The 17,283-nt window shown below is 37.2% G+C and overlaps 1 protein-coding gene across 1 annotated transcript in view; it reads left to right on the top strand.

The window, feature by feature from the left end:
* Positions 1–17,283, top strand: part of DHX15 (DEAH-box helicase 15) — a 49,354-nt gene that overhangs the window by 14,777 nt on the left and 17,294 nt on the right. Inside the window, exons 6-10 of the mRNA XM_050338772.1 lie at positions 7,855–8,022; positions 12,161–12,247; positions 13,750–13,899; positions 14,058–14,166; positions 15,236–15,427. Coding sequence (XP_050194729.1) covers positions 7,855–8,022; positions 12,161–12,247; positions 13,750–13,899; positions 14,058–14,166; positions 15,236–15,427 — 706 coding nt within the window. The remainder of the gene's footprint in view (positions 1–7,854; positions 8,023–12,160; positions 12,248–13,749; positions 13,900–14,057; positions 14,167–15,235; positions 15,428–17,283) is intronic.

The raw sequence follows: 17,283 nt of genomic DNA, 5'->3' as shown, positions 1-17,283 counted from the left end.
GAGGCTTAGTAGCTGGAAATTGATTTATGATAGGCAGAAATGCTGTGCAATTCTTTTGGATTCTTGAAAACAACGTCGACAGGGTTAAAAATCTGTGTTGTCATGCCCAAAAAATTAAAAGAAGCTTAAATACATTTGGAAACTAAAGGAATCTTAATTGTATAGGCCTGTTACTGGATGAAGATAAAACTGTTGTTAATGGTGCAGAAATAAGTATTCAGTAAAAACTTCCTGAATTCTGAAAGGGGAAAAGTGTGTGATTATGTTGCATGAATTGCTTTTCAGTCCATTAATAACAAAAGAGGATGTTTAAACCCCAAAATTTATTAGGAATAAACATTTTGAAACAGCACTTGTCCTACAGTCCCTATAAGGAGAAAAGCTCATCTGTTCATCTTAAAACCAAACAAAAAAACACCTTGGTCTATCAGGAAGATTCCAGAATATGGAAATAATATTCATGTTTCACACCAGTATTCAAAAAAGGTATAACCTGGGTAGTTGTAAGCTAGGTTTCCTGACATCAGTCACAGGCAAAATTGGAAACTCTGACATGGATTTTTGTTCACAAGGGAAAAGCATAATTACATTTCAGTCGACGTCTTTCTTAGACAATAGGTGTTGTCAAACTTGTTCTCAGTCACTGAGATTACAAATTTGGTATTCTAGTTGTGTAGATACACGTTTGTTAAGCTTGACTTTAAGTGTCTCAAGACTGGCTCACCTGCAGATCTGAGAGGCAACTGGTTAATTTTCTACTGGAGTTGTACTAAAACACTTATATTTTATAGTCCATTAAGATCAGTAATCTGTGAGTAGCTGTAACATCCTTACAGACAAAACTTGTGGAATGGGGGTGGCAGAAATAATGACACAGAAACTACATAGATCCATCTTACGTGTTTTGGTAACATAGTCACTTACAAATGCCAGTTGTGTTCTCTGTCACTCTGGTGCCCTTTTCTTCATAAAGCCAAATGCATCATTACACGTTTAGGAGGGAGAATCCAGGCTGCATCTGGTGACTTGAAGTACAGATAAGCAGTGTTGTTCTTGATTTTGGATAAATATAGTGAACAACGTTTCTGCAAAGTTCAGCGTTCTACAAAGGCTTAAAGTGATATGGGTAAAATTGATGTTGGCATAGGAGAGAGTTGCAAAACATTTTTGATGTTTTGATAGAAAACTTTGTAATCAAAGGGGTTTATTTTATAGGCACAATTTTTAATCACAGTAAGACTGGTTAAACTGTGGAACTGAAGGAAAATGGAGACTTTCTTATGAGGAAATTGAAGTAAAAATTGACAACTCTTTTAAAGTCTCAGTAGTAGTGACTGGATGAAGTTAAGCCAGTCTGTGTACTAGGCTTAACGAGTAGTCTTGTTTAGCCTCATTTAGAAAGTATTGAATTGGGTGGCATAAACTTAAAGAAGAGTAATAATACTCATTTTGTTCAAGTGCTAAAGGGAGGAAGGTTTTTTGCTCTTCATTCATTTGAGATGATGTCAAGTATTAAAAAAAATCCTGAATATAAGCATTATGCTGAGGCAAGTTCAGTCTTGACAGAGCAGTTGTACTTACAGTCAAGTGTTGGCTTTTTCCATGTATTACTTTTTTGTCTGAGTGCATAATTTTACAAAGTTTTGTTTCTCTAAGTTTGTGTTTGGAGATCTCCTGAAGTGATGCAGCTCTTGGTGCCAGTTCTTTTTATTGCTGTTTGCTCATTTTAGCTTGTAGCAGTCTGCTTTCATTCCAAGAGGAAAAAAGGAAAACAAGGGAAGTTCCGTGCAGATTTAAGGACACGAACAGCATTTTTAGAAGGTTCATGTCATCCAAGCCAGCTGTGTCTGGCTGTACCCTGCCTGTGATAGAAGTCAAAAGACAAGGGGGCAGGTTAAGGTGTCTGTCAGATATTTCTAGTTTGTGAAATAATTTTTATCTGTGTGTTTGTTTCCCTCCCTGCATTTTACACAATGTAAAATTGCCTTACCCTTTCTAGGTATTAGTTTCCTTCAGGGTTTTATTGTTATGTATACTTGACTGATTTATCCAAGATGAAGCTAAATCTAACTCTGTATAGGGTGGCAGCTGATGTGCTGCACATAAGACTCATCTCCTGTTTAAAAGAGCTTAAAGTATGTTTTAATTGGAGCAGTCTTGAAGTTTTACTTATCCCATGAAATTCTTTAAGTGTACCAAATAGAGGGTCAACTGAAAAAAGGGTTTCTGAAATAATGTTACTAGGGACCATGTTTACAAAATCACTGAATTCTGTTTTGCATGCCAAGTACGTGAATTGTTGCATTAAATGTGCCTAAAATGCACTAGTCACCATCTCTTTGTAGAGACTGATTTTGTGAGGATGAGAAGTTCAGATCTAAAGATGGAGTGGAGCCTGACCAGCAAGTTAACTGGCTGTTTGTATGTACTGCTTTGGCCTGTGAGCCAGAATGAATGCCAGCACTTGAAGAGCTTTGGCTCAGGGTAACTCACAGTCCATCAATCGCTAACTGCTGTTTATTATCAGTGTGATTTGAAGCCTCCTCTGTGGCACCATGGTTGAGTCCTGCACACAAACAAAATGGAAGGAAATTCAGGTTACCTTTGCAAGAGCAATGTTACTCAGTAACTTAAGGCCACAGAGATGTTCAAAAGACTGGGAAATGCTGAGAGAGCTGGGCTTTTTTGGCCTTGAGAAAAGAAGGCTTGGGGGAGACTTGCCAGTATTTAAAGGGTGGCTACAATGTAAGTAAAGACTCCCTTTTTACAAGGAGTCACATGGATAGTTGAGGGGTAATGGATGAAAGTTACTCCTGAGGAGTTTGTGATTAGACATAAGAGTAAAATTTTTCACAATGAGAATAATCAGGCATTGGAATAATCTCAGAGGGAAAGCGGTGGATTCCACAACATTGGTCACGTGGGATTTGGCTGCATAGGATTCTGGGCTATCTTGTCTAGACTGTGCTTTTGCCAAGTGTGATGGTTTAACATCAGCTGGGAATTAACCTCCAATAAGCCACTCCCCTTCTCTCCTGCCCCTCCTTTGGTGCAAGAGGGACAAAGCCGGAGACTATGGATTGAGATATACTGAAAGCAAACAGCAATGAAATAAGAAACACAGGAACAGCAACAGTATTAATAACAAGAGCATGCAAAAGAGAAGGTTCTTTACACACAAAAGGTGTGTTCATTGCCTCAACTCAGTAACACATGGCTATTCCTGTCATGGCTATTCCTGAGACAAAGACAACCTGATGGATGCTCTGTGGCTGGTGCTCTCCGAGCCTGAGACAACGTAACAGTGACAGACAAATCCCCAAAAAGCTGCATCATCCGTGTTGAGCCACCTGCTTTTCCAGACCACTGGGCTTGGGCTCACCACCCCTCTGTTCATGAAAGGCTCTGGTGAGCTTGGCTTAGGCTTGCTGCTGTTCCATTCCCAGACTTCACCACTCGCCTCTCTGCTGCTTTTTGGAGCCACATCCTTGCTGTGTTTGCCACTTTTCTTGGAGCTGTGTCCCAGCTGCATTCACCTCCTGGAGTTGCGTTCTCCAAGGAACAGGAAGGAATGGGCAATGGATGGACAGAGTCCGAAGCACTGGTTGGCCAGAGCTGGCAGTGCTGCCACAAGTGGCAACTTCCCCAAGGAAGAGAGGGAACAAAATGGTGTGCTTTGAGGTGTACTTGCCATTTTCTTTCCCCTGAAACTATGCCTTCCCCGCCCCCTTGCTAAGACACGGGTGGTATGGAATAACAGCCCAGGCATGCCAACATGGCTCTAAGCTCCATCCCCCATGGGCAAACCTGGGACACTCAGGAGAGGTTGGATCAGATGATCCTTGAGGTCCCTTCCAACCTCGTGTTCAGTGATTCTGTGAACTATATTGCTGCTGATCTTTCTGGGTTTCTTTTTATGTTTTGTGTTTAGGGTTTTTTTTTTACTCCTATTTAATGGAACTTGTAATGGAACTAATAAGAATCATGTATTTTTTTTTTTTAGTGTAAACTTTTCTCTTATAGATGTGGTAAAAATATAGATGGCTGCAGTTCTGTTTGTAATAAAGTGGAAGGAAAACTGTGCACCCTGTTCTTTGTTTTCCAAACAAGACACTGCTGAGCACTGATTCGCATCCAGACTTCAGTCTTGCTGAGATCAGGAAAGTTCCATGCACCAATTAAAGTTCACGTTACAATCCTGAAGCTTTTCAGGGTCTTGGAATTACTTGAGCTCCGGAGTGGAATCAGCCTAATTTGACGAGTATTCTAAATATTGCCTGTTGTCCACCAGTTGTTTGGAAACAAAGTAGCCTGCGCAGGATTTTTTCTAGAACCAGTCTTCTTAGTCAAGCAATTTTTTTGGAAGGAACACTATGTGAATTAGCTTAAAATTAATAATAATAGTCACCGTGATAAAATTATCTTCCTGGTTGCAGCTTTTTTCCCTTTTGTAAGCTGTCTCAGTTTAGCTGTAGGCACAAAATACAGATTGTTGACTCTCATTTGGATGTTGAGATCATTGTTTTTCCTGGTTGAAAAATATTCACCACCCCATTACCTTCTTCATCACTAGTATGTCTACAAAAAGAAATATTTTCTCTTTGCTGATTATTTTCTGTCTTTGGAGCTTTTCCAAGGAAAATCACTTAGGCTGTTGATGGTGTGGAAGAATGTTGAGATTTCCATGTTAATATTGAGAATGTGCCTGTTGTGGAGTTCTTAAGTGCTGCTTAATTCTAGTTTCCATAGCAGTTCAGCTAAATTGTAGTTATTGTCTGTATATTGTATGTTTATTTTGATTGGATCAACAAGAAGTTTTGGGAAGTTTTAAAGTACTTGAGACTACCAGGACAATTCTGATGACTAGGTGTGGTGAAGTATAGATGTGTGTGTTGTGGCACTTGCAGCTTGAGATAAATGAGCATTTTAGCTAGCAGTGTAACCTTTCCCCTTTTTGTGGGCTGTTTGCTGTTTACCTTTGGGTAGTCAGGTCATGAGTGCATCAATGGACATTTTCATTGACTAAATTTCACTGAGAAGTATTTCTTGAACATTAGTCCTAGGGAATCTTGTTTGTGAGCAACTAGGATCAAGTTCAATCTAGTAACTTGAGTATTAACTAAGCCTCACACTTTGTGCATTTTAGGCCTGTTTTCTTCTTGGATTAACTCTGAAGTAGATCTTTGTGTTGATGCACTGGGCAGACATGGGTCTAAGTGTGGATTCTTTGATCCTATGTCTGTTCCTGCTTCCTATACCCTGGTTCCTACTATCTCAGGTAGTCAGTGGGATAGTCAGGGCTTTGAGGAGCTTTTCAGGCATCATCTAAATGCAAGGCATGTTCACTCTACTTTCCTGTTCTTCCACCTGAGAAGAAAAATTTCCTCTTCTGTGCATGTTGATGGAATAATCCCTCTTCAAGGAAGGGATTTTGTAGTGGATTTGTTTGGAGTAGATAGCGTGCAAATATTTAAAGGTATGTGGTGGGGTTTTGAGAGTTTCTTTCTTTGTTTGTTTGATTTTTTTTGTTGTTGTTGTTATTCTGTTTTGCCTTCTTTTTTTAAAAAAAACCACCTTTTCATAATTCAGTTAATTGGGACCATTGAATTAGACTTTCTGAATATTCAGAGAAATAAAGTTAGGATTATGCCTTCAACTATATGTCTTATATCTCTGGATTTAAATGTCTTCATGTGATCCTAACAAATCTTTAACACTTAAAAGAATCTTCAACACTTTCAGACTATTCTTACCACACATTCCTTCTAGATTATGTACTCTGGGGTACCAGTTTTGGTCATCATCTGGATGGTTACTGTCTTTGGATGAGTGACAGTGGCTCTTGGTGACTTGCATCCTTTTTGCAAATCTGTAGAGAGTAATGGCTATATTTGCACTTGTCATCTCTGTGTTGAAGTATTTCAATGACTCCTGGTTTAGGGATACTTTGAAACTACATTGGGAAAGTCTAGGGAGAAACAGTACTTTCATCTCTTCCGAAAGATGATCAGTGGCTGTGAACACGTCCCGTAGAGTGTAGTGCTTTTGTTTATCACTGCTTGCATATATTTTACTGTCTCTTTAGAATAAACCTATCCTGAAGTCTATAGTCATTACTGTTGAAGATTAAGCATCCTATCCAGCATCATGTCACAACTTTCACAATTACACAGTATAAACTGCTCAAATTCCCTGAGTAGTGTACTCACCTTCAGACCAGGAACTAAGGTCTGTGCTCTGTTTTTGTTTGTATTAAATATTCAAGTCCCTTTTCACTGGGAGGCTATTACTGAACTTAAAAAGGGAGTTTATCAGGAGAACACCAAGTACTGACACCTGTATAAAGAAGTTAATTCTCTGTTAATAAACCAGCAATGGACATTGCAGCTCAGTTTCTGGTATACCCCTTACCTTTTATGAAGATGTGTTGGATTTGTTGGCAGAGTGTACCTTTTAAATAAAAGGCATTTTTGGTAAATATCTGCAGTTCATTCAAATTGGCAAGGCAGTGCCAGAAAGCATTAGGGTTACTCTTCAAAGGGCTCTTGGACATCAGAGAGGAAGAGCCTGCATTTTGCTGTGGTTACATTAATTGTATACACTGATCAATACAGAGCAAGTATTGTCTGTGCTTTAAAAGTTACTCAATGCAGTTGTGCTGGAAACTTAAATGTCTTTTTAAGAATAAGTAAAAGACCCAGATTTGGTGCAAATCTGTCTGAATTTATGGTTTTTAAAAAGGAGGCTGCTTTTGATTTTCAAATTACAGTTTAAAGCAGTAACTTTACAGAACCTTTAGATTACCTTTTCTATGTATTTGCTTTAGGGTCTTAAACATCACCCTCAGGCTAGTGACTTAGTTGTGATAAGGGAGGTCTCTTCTCTTTTTCTCAGAGTATGTTGTAGCCATTGCTTTTGCCTACTGTTGCTTCTTGTCATGATGATTTTATTCTCCCATCAGTAATTCAGCTGGAAGATCAGTAGTTGGTCAGTGTCCCTTAGTTATACTAGTGGGGATTCTGTTGTGATTTTAAGTTGAAGCTAATGAATGGTGTTACTCATTAACCTACATTTCTGTGCACTTCAATTTTCATTAAATCTTGCCATAACTATAGGTCACCTACCTGGCTTAAATGTAGTTGTTTTAAAACTAAATGCAGTTATAAACGGCTGGGCTGTGGTGAACTGTTTTGGATGGTAAGCAGAAAATAGGCTAGAAAATACTAAGGTAAAAAAAGTCATAAAAAAATCTATCATCTGTGGAGTATTTCACTGTCTCTTCTTAAGCTTAGGTGGGATTTCAGTTAAAGTGAAATCTGAAGTGCAGAATTAAGAGGTTTGGTTTTGAGCATCCATGTTTATACTGTAAAGGTGTTTGTTCTCATTAGGTACAATGAAGCAAATCTTCCACATAATTGCATTAGTGATACGTGACATTAAAGCTTAATTGGCTTATTTTAAGTATCTTGCACATCAATTTTTTTCAGATTGTGAAAATTGAAAAGGTCATGAGTGCAGTTTAATATTCCAGGGTGAGAGATTTCAATTTTAGTACAATTTGTAGAAATTTAATTAGGAAACATGACTGGAAAAAAAAAGGATGTTGAATGCAAATTAGGCTGTTCATTAGAGTATAGAAGCTGAAACATCTTGAAGTATTGTGGAAATTTGATTGCACGTTCAGTAAGCACCTTGATTGATTTTTTTTTTTAAAGTTATTTTTATTTTTTTAAGTAGAAGTTATTGTAATTGTTCTTCAGGGTGTAGACTTAATCTGATTGTCGTAGGCACTCTAAAGTAAAATGCACTTCCTTTTCCATGGATATCTCTTTTAAACAATGTGTTTTTTTGTAGGAGATTGATGAAGCCTGCAAGAGGATAAAACGTGAAATTGATGATTTGGGTCCTGAAGTTGGTGACATCAAAATCATTCCATTGTATTCCACCCTTCCTCCACAGCAGCAGCAAAGGATATTTGAACCTCCCCCACCAAAAAAACAAAATGGAGCAATAGGAAGAAAGGTAAATACTATGCTGTTTCAGTATTCTGATCTGTTAGTGTCTACTCACAGTTGTGTGGGCAACGAAGTAAGAGTTTCAGCTGCTTTAAATATATTTGGTCAGCAACAAGTAGGAAGTTTTTATCACGTTAGAATTTTTAGATAACTTGGAATTTGTTTCTCAGTTCAAATCAAAGTTCTGTCTTCTATCTATGTAGGGCCAGGATGTTGTAGTAACAGTTTGATATGACTGAATGGAAGTAGCATTCATATAATTTTCTTAGGAGAAGTATGATTTACGTGGAGGGATGGGATTTTTTCCATAGGTAATTATTTTGAGATGCGCTCTTTTTTTTAAACAAAATGGAACTTCTCTTCATGGGAGGTATTCAGGCAGGTTTTCTCTGTTTCTTAAAGTTTTTGGGAAAGGAGCAAGTAGAGGTTTGTGTTTTCTGTAGCAGTAAATGAGGAATTGAGGTTCTTTCATTGGGTAAAATCAATTGAGAAACTGAGAAACTCGAAATGGCACAGTGAATGTTTTTCTTTAATATGTCAGTGCTTACATAATCCACATTAGAAGCTTTCTGGTTATTTTGCTAAAACTGAACATTGGGAAGGATTTGTGCTAGAACTTCCTGAAATTAAACTAATGCTGTATGAAACCAGCAATCACAAAGCTAAGATTTTGAAGGTCTAAGCTGAATCATACCAGGTGCTCTAGGCAGGGTTTCTTCCTTGATTGTTTGCTTTTTTGTGCAGTACAACGCATGTAGAATACTAGTGACAACTTCCTAGTGTTCTGGAAGAGTAAATCACTTCATAAATTTAGTGGAATTACCTTCGTTTTCCTGTTGAAGTTGACTGCGGAAAGCATTCAGTCTGAAATCATGAAACTAATGCTGCAACAAGATTGTATTAGTAAATGACTTAAATGAATGAAATTGCTCTTAAGTAATGAACAAGTGATGGCTGTGTATTTCATTAAATTTTCATTCATGATTAAAACTATGCCCTTCAAGATAGGCACTGTTTGGTCTTCTGCATAAAAGGATAACAAGTGCAGAGTGTAGCTTTTGTTATGTTGAACTGACAGAGCCAGTACCAGTCTCTGAGAGGAAGACGCTCTTGGTGTAGCAGCTATTTTACTACAAGAAAAATTGTTATGCCCAAAAGGTACCAAGTGTAGGCACGATAGGTAGGCAGCAGACTCAAACCTGTGAAGTTACTTTTCTTCTTCACCTGCTTTGGCTGAAATGTTCTGGCTTCCATGTTTTAGTTTTTATCTTCATAACACATCTAGCTATTAGTAAAAGTGTGGCTGTGTTGTAAATTTGTTTAAGTGTTGGTTTAGTTTCACTTGGTCTTGTTGATCAAGATCTGTAAAGAAAAACCACGTGTTGCTGTGCCTCTGTGTCTTAAAAGCAATCTCTTGTGGGAGTCAAACCTAGGTTCTAGAATGGCTGAAGCGAGAACTAGCAGGTGGTGTGAATGATTTCAAAGGCTCTAATGGCCATAAAAATGTAAGTTAAATGCTTGCAGTGCCTCTTGAGCTTTAACTTTGTGAAAGGAAAGATATTGGAAGTTGTGTGGCATCTTGGCAGTAGCTGTGATGGTAACAGGTAGTAGTGACACAGCTTGATAACTTAGCACTTTTTTTTGTTCCTCTTTGAGCTACGAAAAATCAGCTGTTATTGGAGAAAGCTTAAAATTAGAGATAAAAAACCCCCACAGTTTGAATCAGAGTATTTAATTGATACTGTGGAGGAATATGAAGATGACTTAACAAAGAACGTTTCTGTTCTTGTCCCATATTAAAGACGCCTGGTCTTATCCCTTCTTTCTGAACTGTTCTAGTTTGTTCCAGCAGTCTTAACCACTGATGGTTAATACATATGCAATATAGATGTATTTTTAGATGTAGATGCTATGTCTATTAATATTGAAAACAGGGTGTTTAAATTCATCTCAGTAACTGCAAAACTGTAGCTAAAGCTAATTAGGTATAATTTATTATTTTATGTAATAATGGCCCGTCTTCACAAGCGAAGATCCGGGGAAGGTCTTTACACCTTCCAGCCTGTGCATTGGATTTTTTAGATGAGACACAGTGTGCGCGGAACTGAGCCCACCCTTTAATCCTAAGGTTCATCTGCCAGGGCCAAGCGAGCTTGGACGGTGGCAGCGAGGTCCTCAGGACGTAGGTGGGTTGCCTTTAAGGGCTAACGAGCCCCACCTGCCCGGGAGTGGCCCTGACCGGGAATCGAACCCGGGTCTCCGCGGTGATAGCGCCGCGCCTTTACCACTAGACCACCAGGGGCTCCTTTATTTTATGTAGTTTAGTGCTAATTCCAGTTGTTTGATTTAGGCTTGAAAGTTGTGGTGTAATTTCATCACCTTTTTTTTTCTTGTTTTGAATTCCTTGTGTTTTTACATTAATGAATTTCAGTTTTTTTAAGCAATGTGAAATTAACAAATGATATCTGTACATAAAATTGTACATACATACAACTGTACATACAACAGAATCCACTGTGTAAATAACTTTTTTTCCTTCTACCCTTGGAAAGTTCTGTATGATTCAAGTATAAATGAAGTATTCAATTCAAGTACAAGTTAAATTGCTGTACCTTTGTGGACTAAGCATATCAACACTATTGAGTTCTTGGTATTGAAGTATCCTAATAGAAGTCAGTGATTAAAAGCAGGACCAAAATCTTTTGTTGCTTCTCTGTAATTGGTATTGGAAGATTTCGGGTAAGGATGGTTCTGTACATGAACAGATACAGAAAACCCTGGAACCTTTAAAATAAGGTATACTCTGTAACAGCAAACTGAATGCGAAGTGACTGGCCTTCTAATGTGAAGTGTAGGTTTAATTTGCATGTTTGTTTTGCAAATTTTTTATGAAAATGTGTTGCAGTTTTGCACTGAATTGCATTTATGTTTGTGGCCTTTATCTCTATATCTATCTCTAGAATATATGCAGGTTACATGAGAATGAAATGTGTGCAGGACTTTTGTTTGTTTGAGGAATTCGAAGTGGCACATTGTTTCAGGGTGAAATGCCATAATTCTAAATTGACAGTGTTTTTTTCCACCAAAGTATTGCTTTCAGTATATCGTAGTATTTGGGCAAGCTTAGACCTTAAGTCTACTTAAGAAGAGACAAACTGAGTGTAATAAATAGCTGACTGGCAAAATGATCAGCCAGCAGGAAGGAAAATCAGTGGGATTATCAATCTAGTCCAACCACTGGCTTCATTGTAATACTGAACAAACTGTTAGGGGCCTCTCCAATTCTGAAAACAGTGATGATAAAATGCTCTGAAATAAAGACATGAAAGGTCAGTAGTTCTGATGAAGTGCCGAACAAGTTTTGGGTCTTTCCTGAGGTAGCTGATGAAACTTGCTAATAACGAGATTCAGTGTGGTGACTGTTGAGATGAGAGCGAATGGTGTCTATGGACTGTTACCCTACATCTCTGGACACAACATCTAAATGGTGGCGAATTAAGCCTCAGAACTCTAGTATTGCCTTTAATTTTTGCATGAGACGTAGCCTTCAGAAAGTTTATAGAAATTTAAGAATGTAACATTAAAGATCTGTAAAGGTGTTTGAACATCTGGAGATAGACAAAGTTAAAATTAAGTACATGTTCAGGATTTTAGCTGGAATGTATTGATAACTGCTTTATTGCAAACCAAATAAAAGAAAATACTGTGCTGGTACTGTGTGTAATCTTTGATTTAGTATTATTTAACCAGTTTGCCCTGTTCAGGCTTTCAAAAAAGGTAAAAAGCTGGAATTAACAGATTATGTTAAAGGGATCCAGTGTAATTTGTCATTTTGTACCAGACAAGTGAGAAAAATTTTGAGTAGTGGTTTAATTAGTAAAATTTCTGCTCTTCTGCTTCTTTTTCTCAAAATTAACATCACAGGGGAGCAAAAACAGTGGACAAAAATTACTCTATTCACTAGAAGTTAATTTGATTGATTTCAGATCATCCTGTGAAAGTGTTGGAGTGCAGCTCTGGTTGTTACTGATGCAGTGAAGGAAAGTTTGCTGCAAATTCTTTGTGCAGAAACAAAATCTGAGCTCTTCATGATAACAATGAAGCAGTTTCATTTAATTATTTGTTTTTTGGGGTTTTTTTGACAGGTTGTTGTGTCCACTAACATCGCTGAGACATCATTAACAATAGATGGTGTTGTGTTTGTGATCGATCCTGGCTTTGCAAAACAGAAGGTAAATACTATTCTGATTTCTATTTCTTTATAGTAGGAAAGATGCTGGAATCTGGTTTGCTCAGGTAACTGTTCCCTTTGTAGACACCAGGTCTTTTTTCCACTTGAAATCTTAAACTTGGTTGTTGTGGTTTTGCTTTATTTTTAACTTAGAGGTTTGCATGTAGTCTGCAAATTTTAGATAGAAGAATTTTATTTTAAAAAGGAAAAAGAAACATGAGAACTTTGAATTAGGCCTGGCATATGGATTTTCCAGATACTTTAGGAAGGCTGGTTTTGTACTTTGTGTCTTTACTTGAGAAGGCTCAAGTAAAACCAAGAAATTATATGCAAGTAAATTAAAACTGGTGCTAGAAGTCTCCTCTTCTTTTAAGTCACTCCAGTAGCATATTCCAGCACTAAAATAAGAAGAAAGAGATAATCCATACTGTTTTATATCAGTATTTGTCATGTCCTGTTGCAACCCTGAAGATTGTAATCAAGTTTGTATTTTCTTGGAATATCATAGGATGTTCAGAGGAACGGAAGGAGTTTTCCTGTAATCAACCCAATAACTAAAGAAAGAATAAAATGCATATCATAATAGTAATTTAGTTTTTTCAATAACTGTAACTTTCTTTACAACTTGGTTTCTTAGACTTTTCCTTTAACACTGATACACACTGTCAACCTTTTAAACTTTGGCAAAATGTGATGGATGTACAGCAGAATGTGAGTACAGTAAGCCAGTGCATCTTCATGCACAAGTTTCCATCACCATGTAGGATGAGTTTTTTCACAGATAGTTCTTATACCAGAAGAATACCTTCTGTAGTAAGAACAAAAGTTTTTGTACATATTTTATCCTTACACCAAAAAGGTGTTAAAACATGGACCAAGAACATCTTCAGCTGAACTACTATCTGTTACTGCCTTTTTTACAGTATATTCCTTTCCATGAGCCCTGTTGAGTTGGCAGGGCTGTTTTTTTATCTATGACTGCAGTAGAAATTTTACAGTAAATATCAGCATGTATTTTGTACTGTGACAGTCCGCATGTACCCTTGAAATAGACTTTTGTTATCAACCTCATTTTTACAGTTCCATTCAACCTTGATGTTAGATTTTTCTGATCTCTAGAACATGATTATTAAACCTCATAATTACATCAAGACAAACTTTTTTTTGTGGAATTGGATCCAAATTGGATATGTTCCTTTCGCCATGAAAATTTTAAATACATGCTTTTAAGGAGAACAGGGAGCCTGGCAGGAGTTGCTGTTAACAGATGAATAAAAAATACTGTTCTCTAGACAGTTGTATTTGAAGTGCTCTGTCACTGATCCAGAGCATTTTGTAGCCAGTTTTTTTACCTCCTTTCAGATAAATACAGCTTGTGATTTCCTAGTCAGAAACTGTGCTTGACAATACGTTTAAAGCAGTCTTTATTTTTTCAGATAGTTGTCTTATCCACAAACTGTTTATTCTTTCCTTCTTTCCTGCTCTGCTCCCACTTTCAAATAGGTGTACAACCCTCGTATCAGAGTGGAGTCTCTGTTGGTGACTGCCATCAGTAAAGCTTCTGCTCAGCAGCGAGCTGGCCGTGCTGGCCGTACTCGACCAGGCAAGTGCTTCAGGCTCTACACAGAGAAGGCTTACAAAACTGAAATGCAGGTAAGGTTACTTCTTTTAGATTACGTTTATAAGCACACCTGATTCAGATAGTTGAGTGCCGTGCTGTTGAACAAAATCAGAATTTAAATGCTTCTGGAGTATAAGGGGTTTGGAAGAACAAGTGTTTTGAATTGTCTTTTTTTTCCCCTCCCCCCCAGGACAACACATACCCTGAAATTTTGAGGTCTAACTTAGGATCTGTAGTATTACAGCTCAAGAAGCTTGGTATAGATGATTTGGTGCACTTTGATTTTATGGATCCTCCAGGTATCTATTTCTATCTTTCCAATCTTTATTTTTGTGACTACTTTATATAATGGCAACATGGAATAAATTCTTTTACTTTTTTTTCCTGTGGTTTTTTTTTAAATTGTAGTCTGTAAGGAATGTCTTTTGTTTATCCTGAAATTTAGTGCTCTGTGTCATATTCAAACAAGCTTTTTGTATTTCTGTCTGTGTAAAAGCTTTTAATGGAACCAAGGAATCTACTGAATGCCCCTTGCCTGCAGTCAATAAGAGAAAACTATAGGCATTAGAAAGTCTGTTATTTGAAATTCCTCTACTTACCACCTTGATTACACATTCTAATTGTGTAAAATTGGCTGATGTTGTTAAAGCTAAAGACATGGTTTTGGCTCAAAACTATAAAGTTAATGGGTATCTTCTTTCAAAGTGTTAAAGGTTCATATATGCTTCCAAAATAACTGGTTTATATTGCTAATTAAAAATGTAGATCAGCCATATATAAATATGTTAGAAAGTTGGTTTTTTCCTGCTCAAATGAAAATACAACATTGTCTGTAAGCTTTTAAATAGTTCTACAGAATAATTGAATACTTGAATTTCCTTCTGTTTTAATTTGTGGGTTAATACAGACTCTGTATAAGAAATTCAGGATTTAGAGAACATTCTTGCTGGCTTTGTGAAAGACTGTAGGCACCTAAAGTTGACATGGCTGAGATTCTAGGGCTGTACTGAACTATTTGGTATGGAACAAGGGAAAAGGTATCTGCAGGGAGAGGAAGTGATATTACTGTGATACTGAATATGTCACAATGCCACTGCTGCCTGAATTTTGAAAAGCAGTAATCTTGAAATATTTAAAGCTTGTGATTAAGTTTAAAACTTTTCTAAAGAAGTTTTGTTTCCTCCTCCCACCCCTGCTCATTCACACCTGGGTGTGTATTACTGAATTTGGTAGCAGTTTTGCGTTTGGATGCTAGTGAATGGAGAACAACAACAAAAAAGCTAGCTTATAATAGTCTGTGCTTCCTCATTTTTTGCTGATTCAGAGCAGTTTGGGTAATGTGCCTACTTACATACTTTTTTCTTTCAGCTCCTGAAACTCTGATGAGAGCCTTAGAGCTTTTAAATTACCTGGCTGCTTTAAATGATGATGGAGACTTGACTGAGTTGGGATCCATGATGGCTGAATTTCCTTTGGACCCACAGCTGGCTAAAATGGTTATTGCAAGCTGTGACTACAACTGTTCTAATGAGGTCCTATCTATTACTGCCATGTTGTCAGGTAATAGCAGGAAAAGAGATATTAAACAAAATGCAGACCTTCAGTTTGGGGGAAATATGAGTTTTCCACATAAAAAAAATCATGTATTTCTAATAAAATTAGAATTGTTTTTTAAAACTTCATATATGGGTTCAGTCATTACAGATTTATGTAGAGATCTTGAACCTAATCAGTAGTAATGTTAAGAAATTAACACACATAAAAAGGTCAAAGAGTTTGCTCCTCATATCAGTTCAAAGTGTAGATATTTGAGTTGTTGGGTGGGGGGAGGGAATCAGGGTAGTGGACCAGAAATTTCTGTTCAGACTTATAGACAGGATCAGAAACATCAGTTCAGCCACTCAATATAAGGCAGTGACATCTGTTATATATTGTGCATTCCTCTGCACTTTGATAAATCTCAGTATTCCCAAAGGGATTACAGTCTAATTTATATTAAGCCACAAGCTTGTACATGAAGTACACTTTTCAGTCATTAAGTGGCAAAACTGGAGAGCAGTCATTACTTTTAAAGGGAAAAAAGAAACTTGGGGTGAGGATGTGTCTTGATAAGAATTGACTTAAGTGCACAGCTGTACTTTGGTGCTGTGCCACGTGAATAGCTCCGTGTCAGAGCAGAGCTGCTTGCTGAGAGAGCTTGATGGGGAGAAAAATGTTACCACACAAACCTCGTATTTAATTTCCCAGTTAGTAGAACTGATGTTGGTTTATAGTTAAAGGTCATAAGAAAAGCAACAAATGGGGATGTTCTTACTCCTAAGTACTTTTTTGTCTTTGGGGTGTGCTATTTTACCAGTGCTGTCCACAGCACAGGTGTGCTGCTGACATGCTTAACTTGATTGGATAGAGAAAAAAACCCATTTTGATTAAATGTAAAATCTATTGCTTCAGTTTAGTCTTACAGTACATTTATATGAAAGTTTTTAAGAACAAGATAAAATGTTTGTTGCAGAGTTATGATTGTTCAGACTCAGAGCAGATGGGCAGGGCAGAATCATAACATTTCTTTTAATTAAATGGTAGGCTTAATTGCGGAGGTGGTGGTAGGTTGGTCCCTGTCTTTGTCTTCCCTTCTCTCCCCAGTATCTACTATAGAACAAGTCAGTCTAATATTTTTGTCTATGGCCTTCAACTGATTTGCCTTACTCCTTTTCCAATTTACCTTTTCCCAGGCCATGATAGCTATTTTTAAGGCACAAGTAATATAATGAATAATAAGTTTTTTGGGAAAAATGAAAAACGGATTGAAGATAGTTAATATATGTGTTATAACTAACATACTACTCTTGAAAAAACCCATCACATAATCCTAGTATTTGTGAGGACTATTTCCCAAAGCAAGCACTTTTTTTTTAAACCAGCAGCATAATTATATGTTTTGGTGCCTAAAGTCCTCATAAAGATTGTCAGGCTTTGGATAGCAATCCGTGTATTAAGTTTGAACTGAATGGGAAACTAGGTACCAGAAAGGAGCAAAGCCAGCATTGAATAAATCAGTAGATCAAATGATTGTACTTCATTTTGTAAGAGCTTTGGTGTCTTGCTGTGGTATGGAAAATACTATTACTTATTCAAAACAGTGAGTTTAGACAGTGATAGAGTAAGTTGGATTTTGCTTTCATTAATCTGAGTTTGAAATTAAAATTAGATTATCTCTTTTTTCAAATGCAGGACCCACTATTCAGGGTGTTTATTTCACACCTGCATTTCCATTTTCTTTAATGCACTGGTCTTTGTTGATTTGTTACTGCGTGATTCACTGTTGCAGTGTGTGTTTTTTTTCTCAAGTTCCGTCCAGTATTCAGCTCACATATTTAGTGCTTTGGGGCTTTTATGCAGATTTAAGAATAAAATAA

This window comes from Myiozetetes cayanensis, unplaced genomic scaffold (genome assembly GCF_022539395.1).
Source record: "Myiozetetes cayanensis isolate MyiCay16 unplaced genomic scaffold, myiCay2020 scf7, whole genome shotgun sequence".
NCBI classification, from domain to species: Eukaryota; Metazoa; Chordata; class Aves; order Passeriformes; family Tyrannidae; genus Myiozetetes; species Myiozetetes cayanensis.
This window is presented reverse-complemented; position numbering and strand designations above follow the sequence as displayed.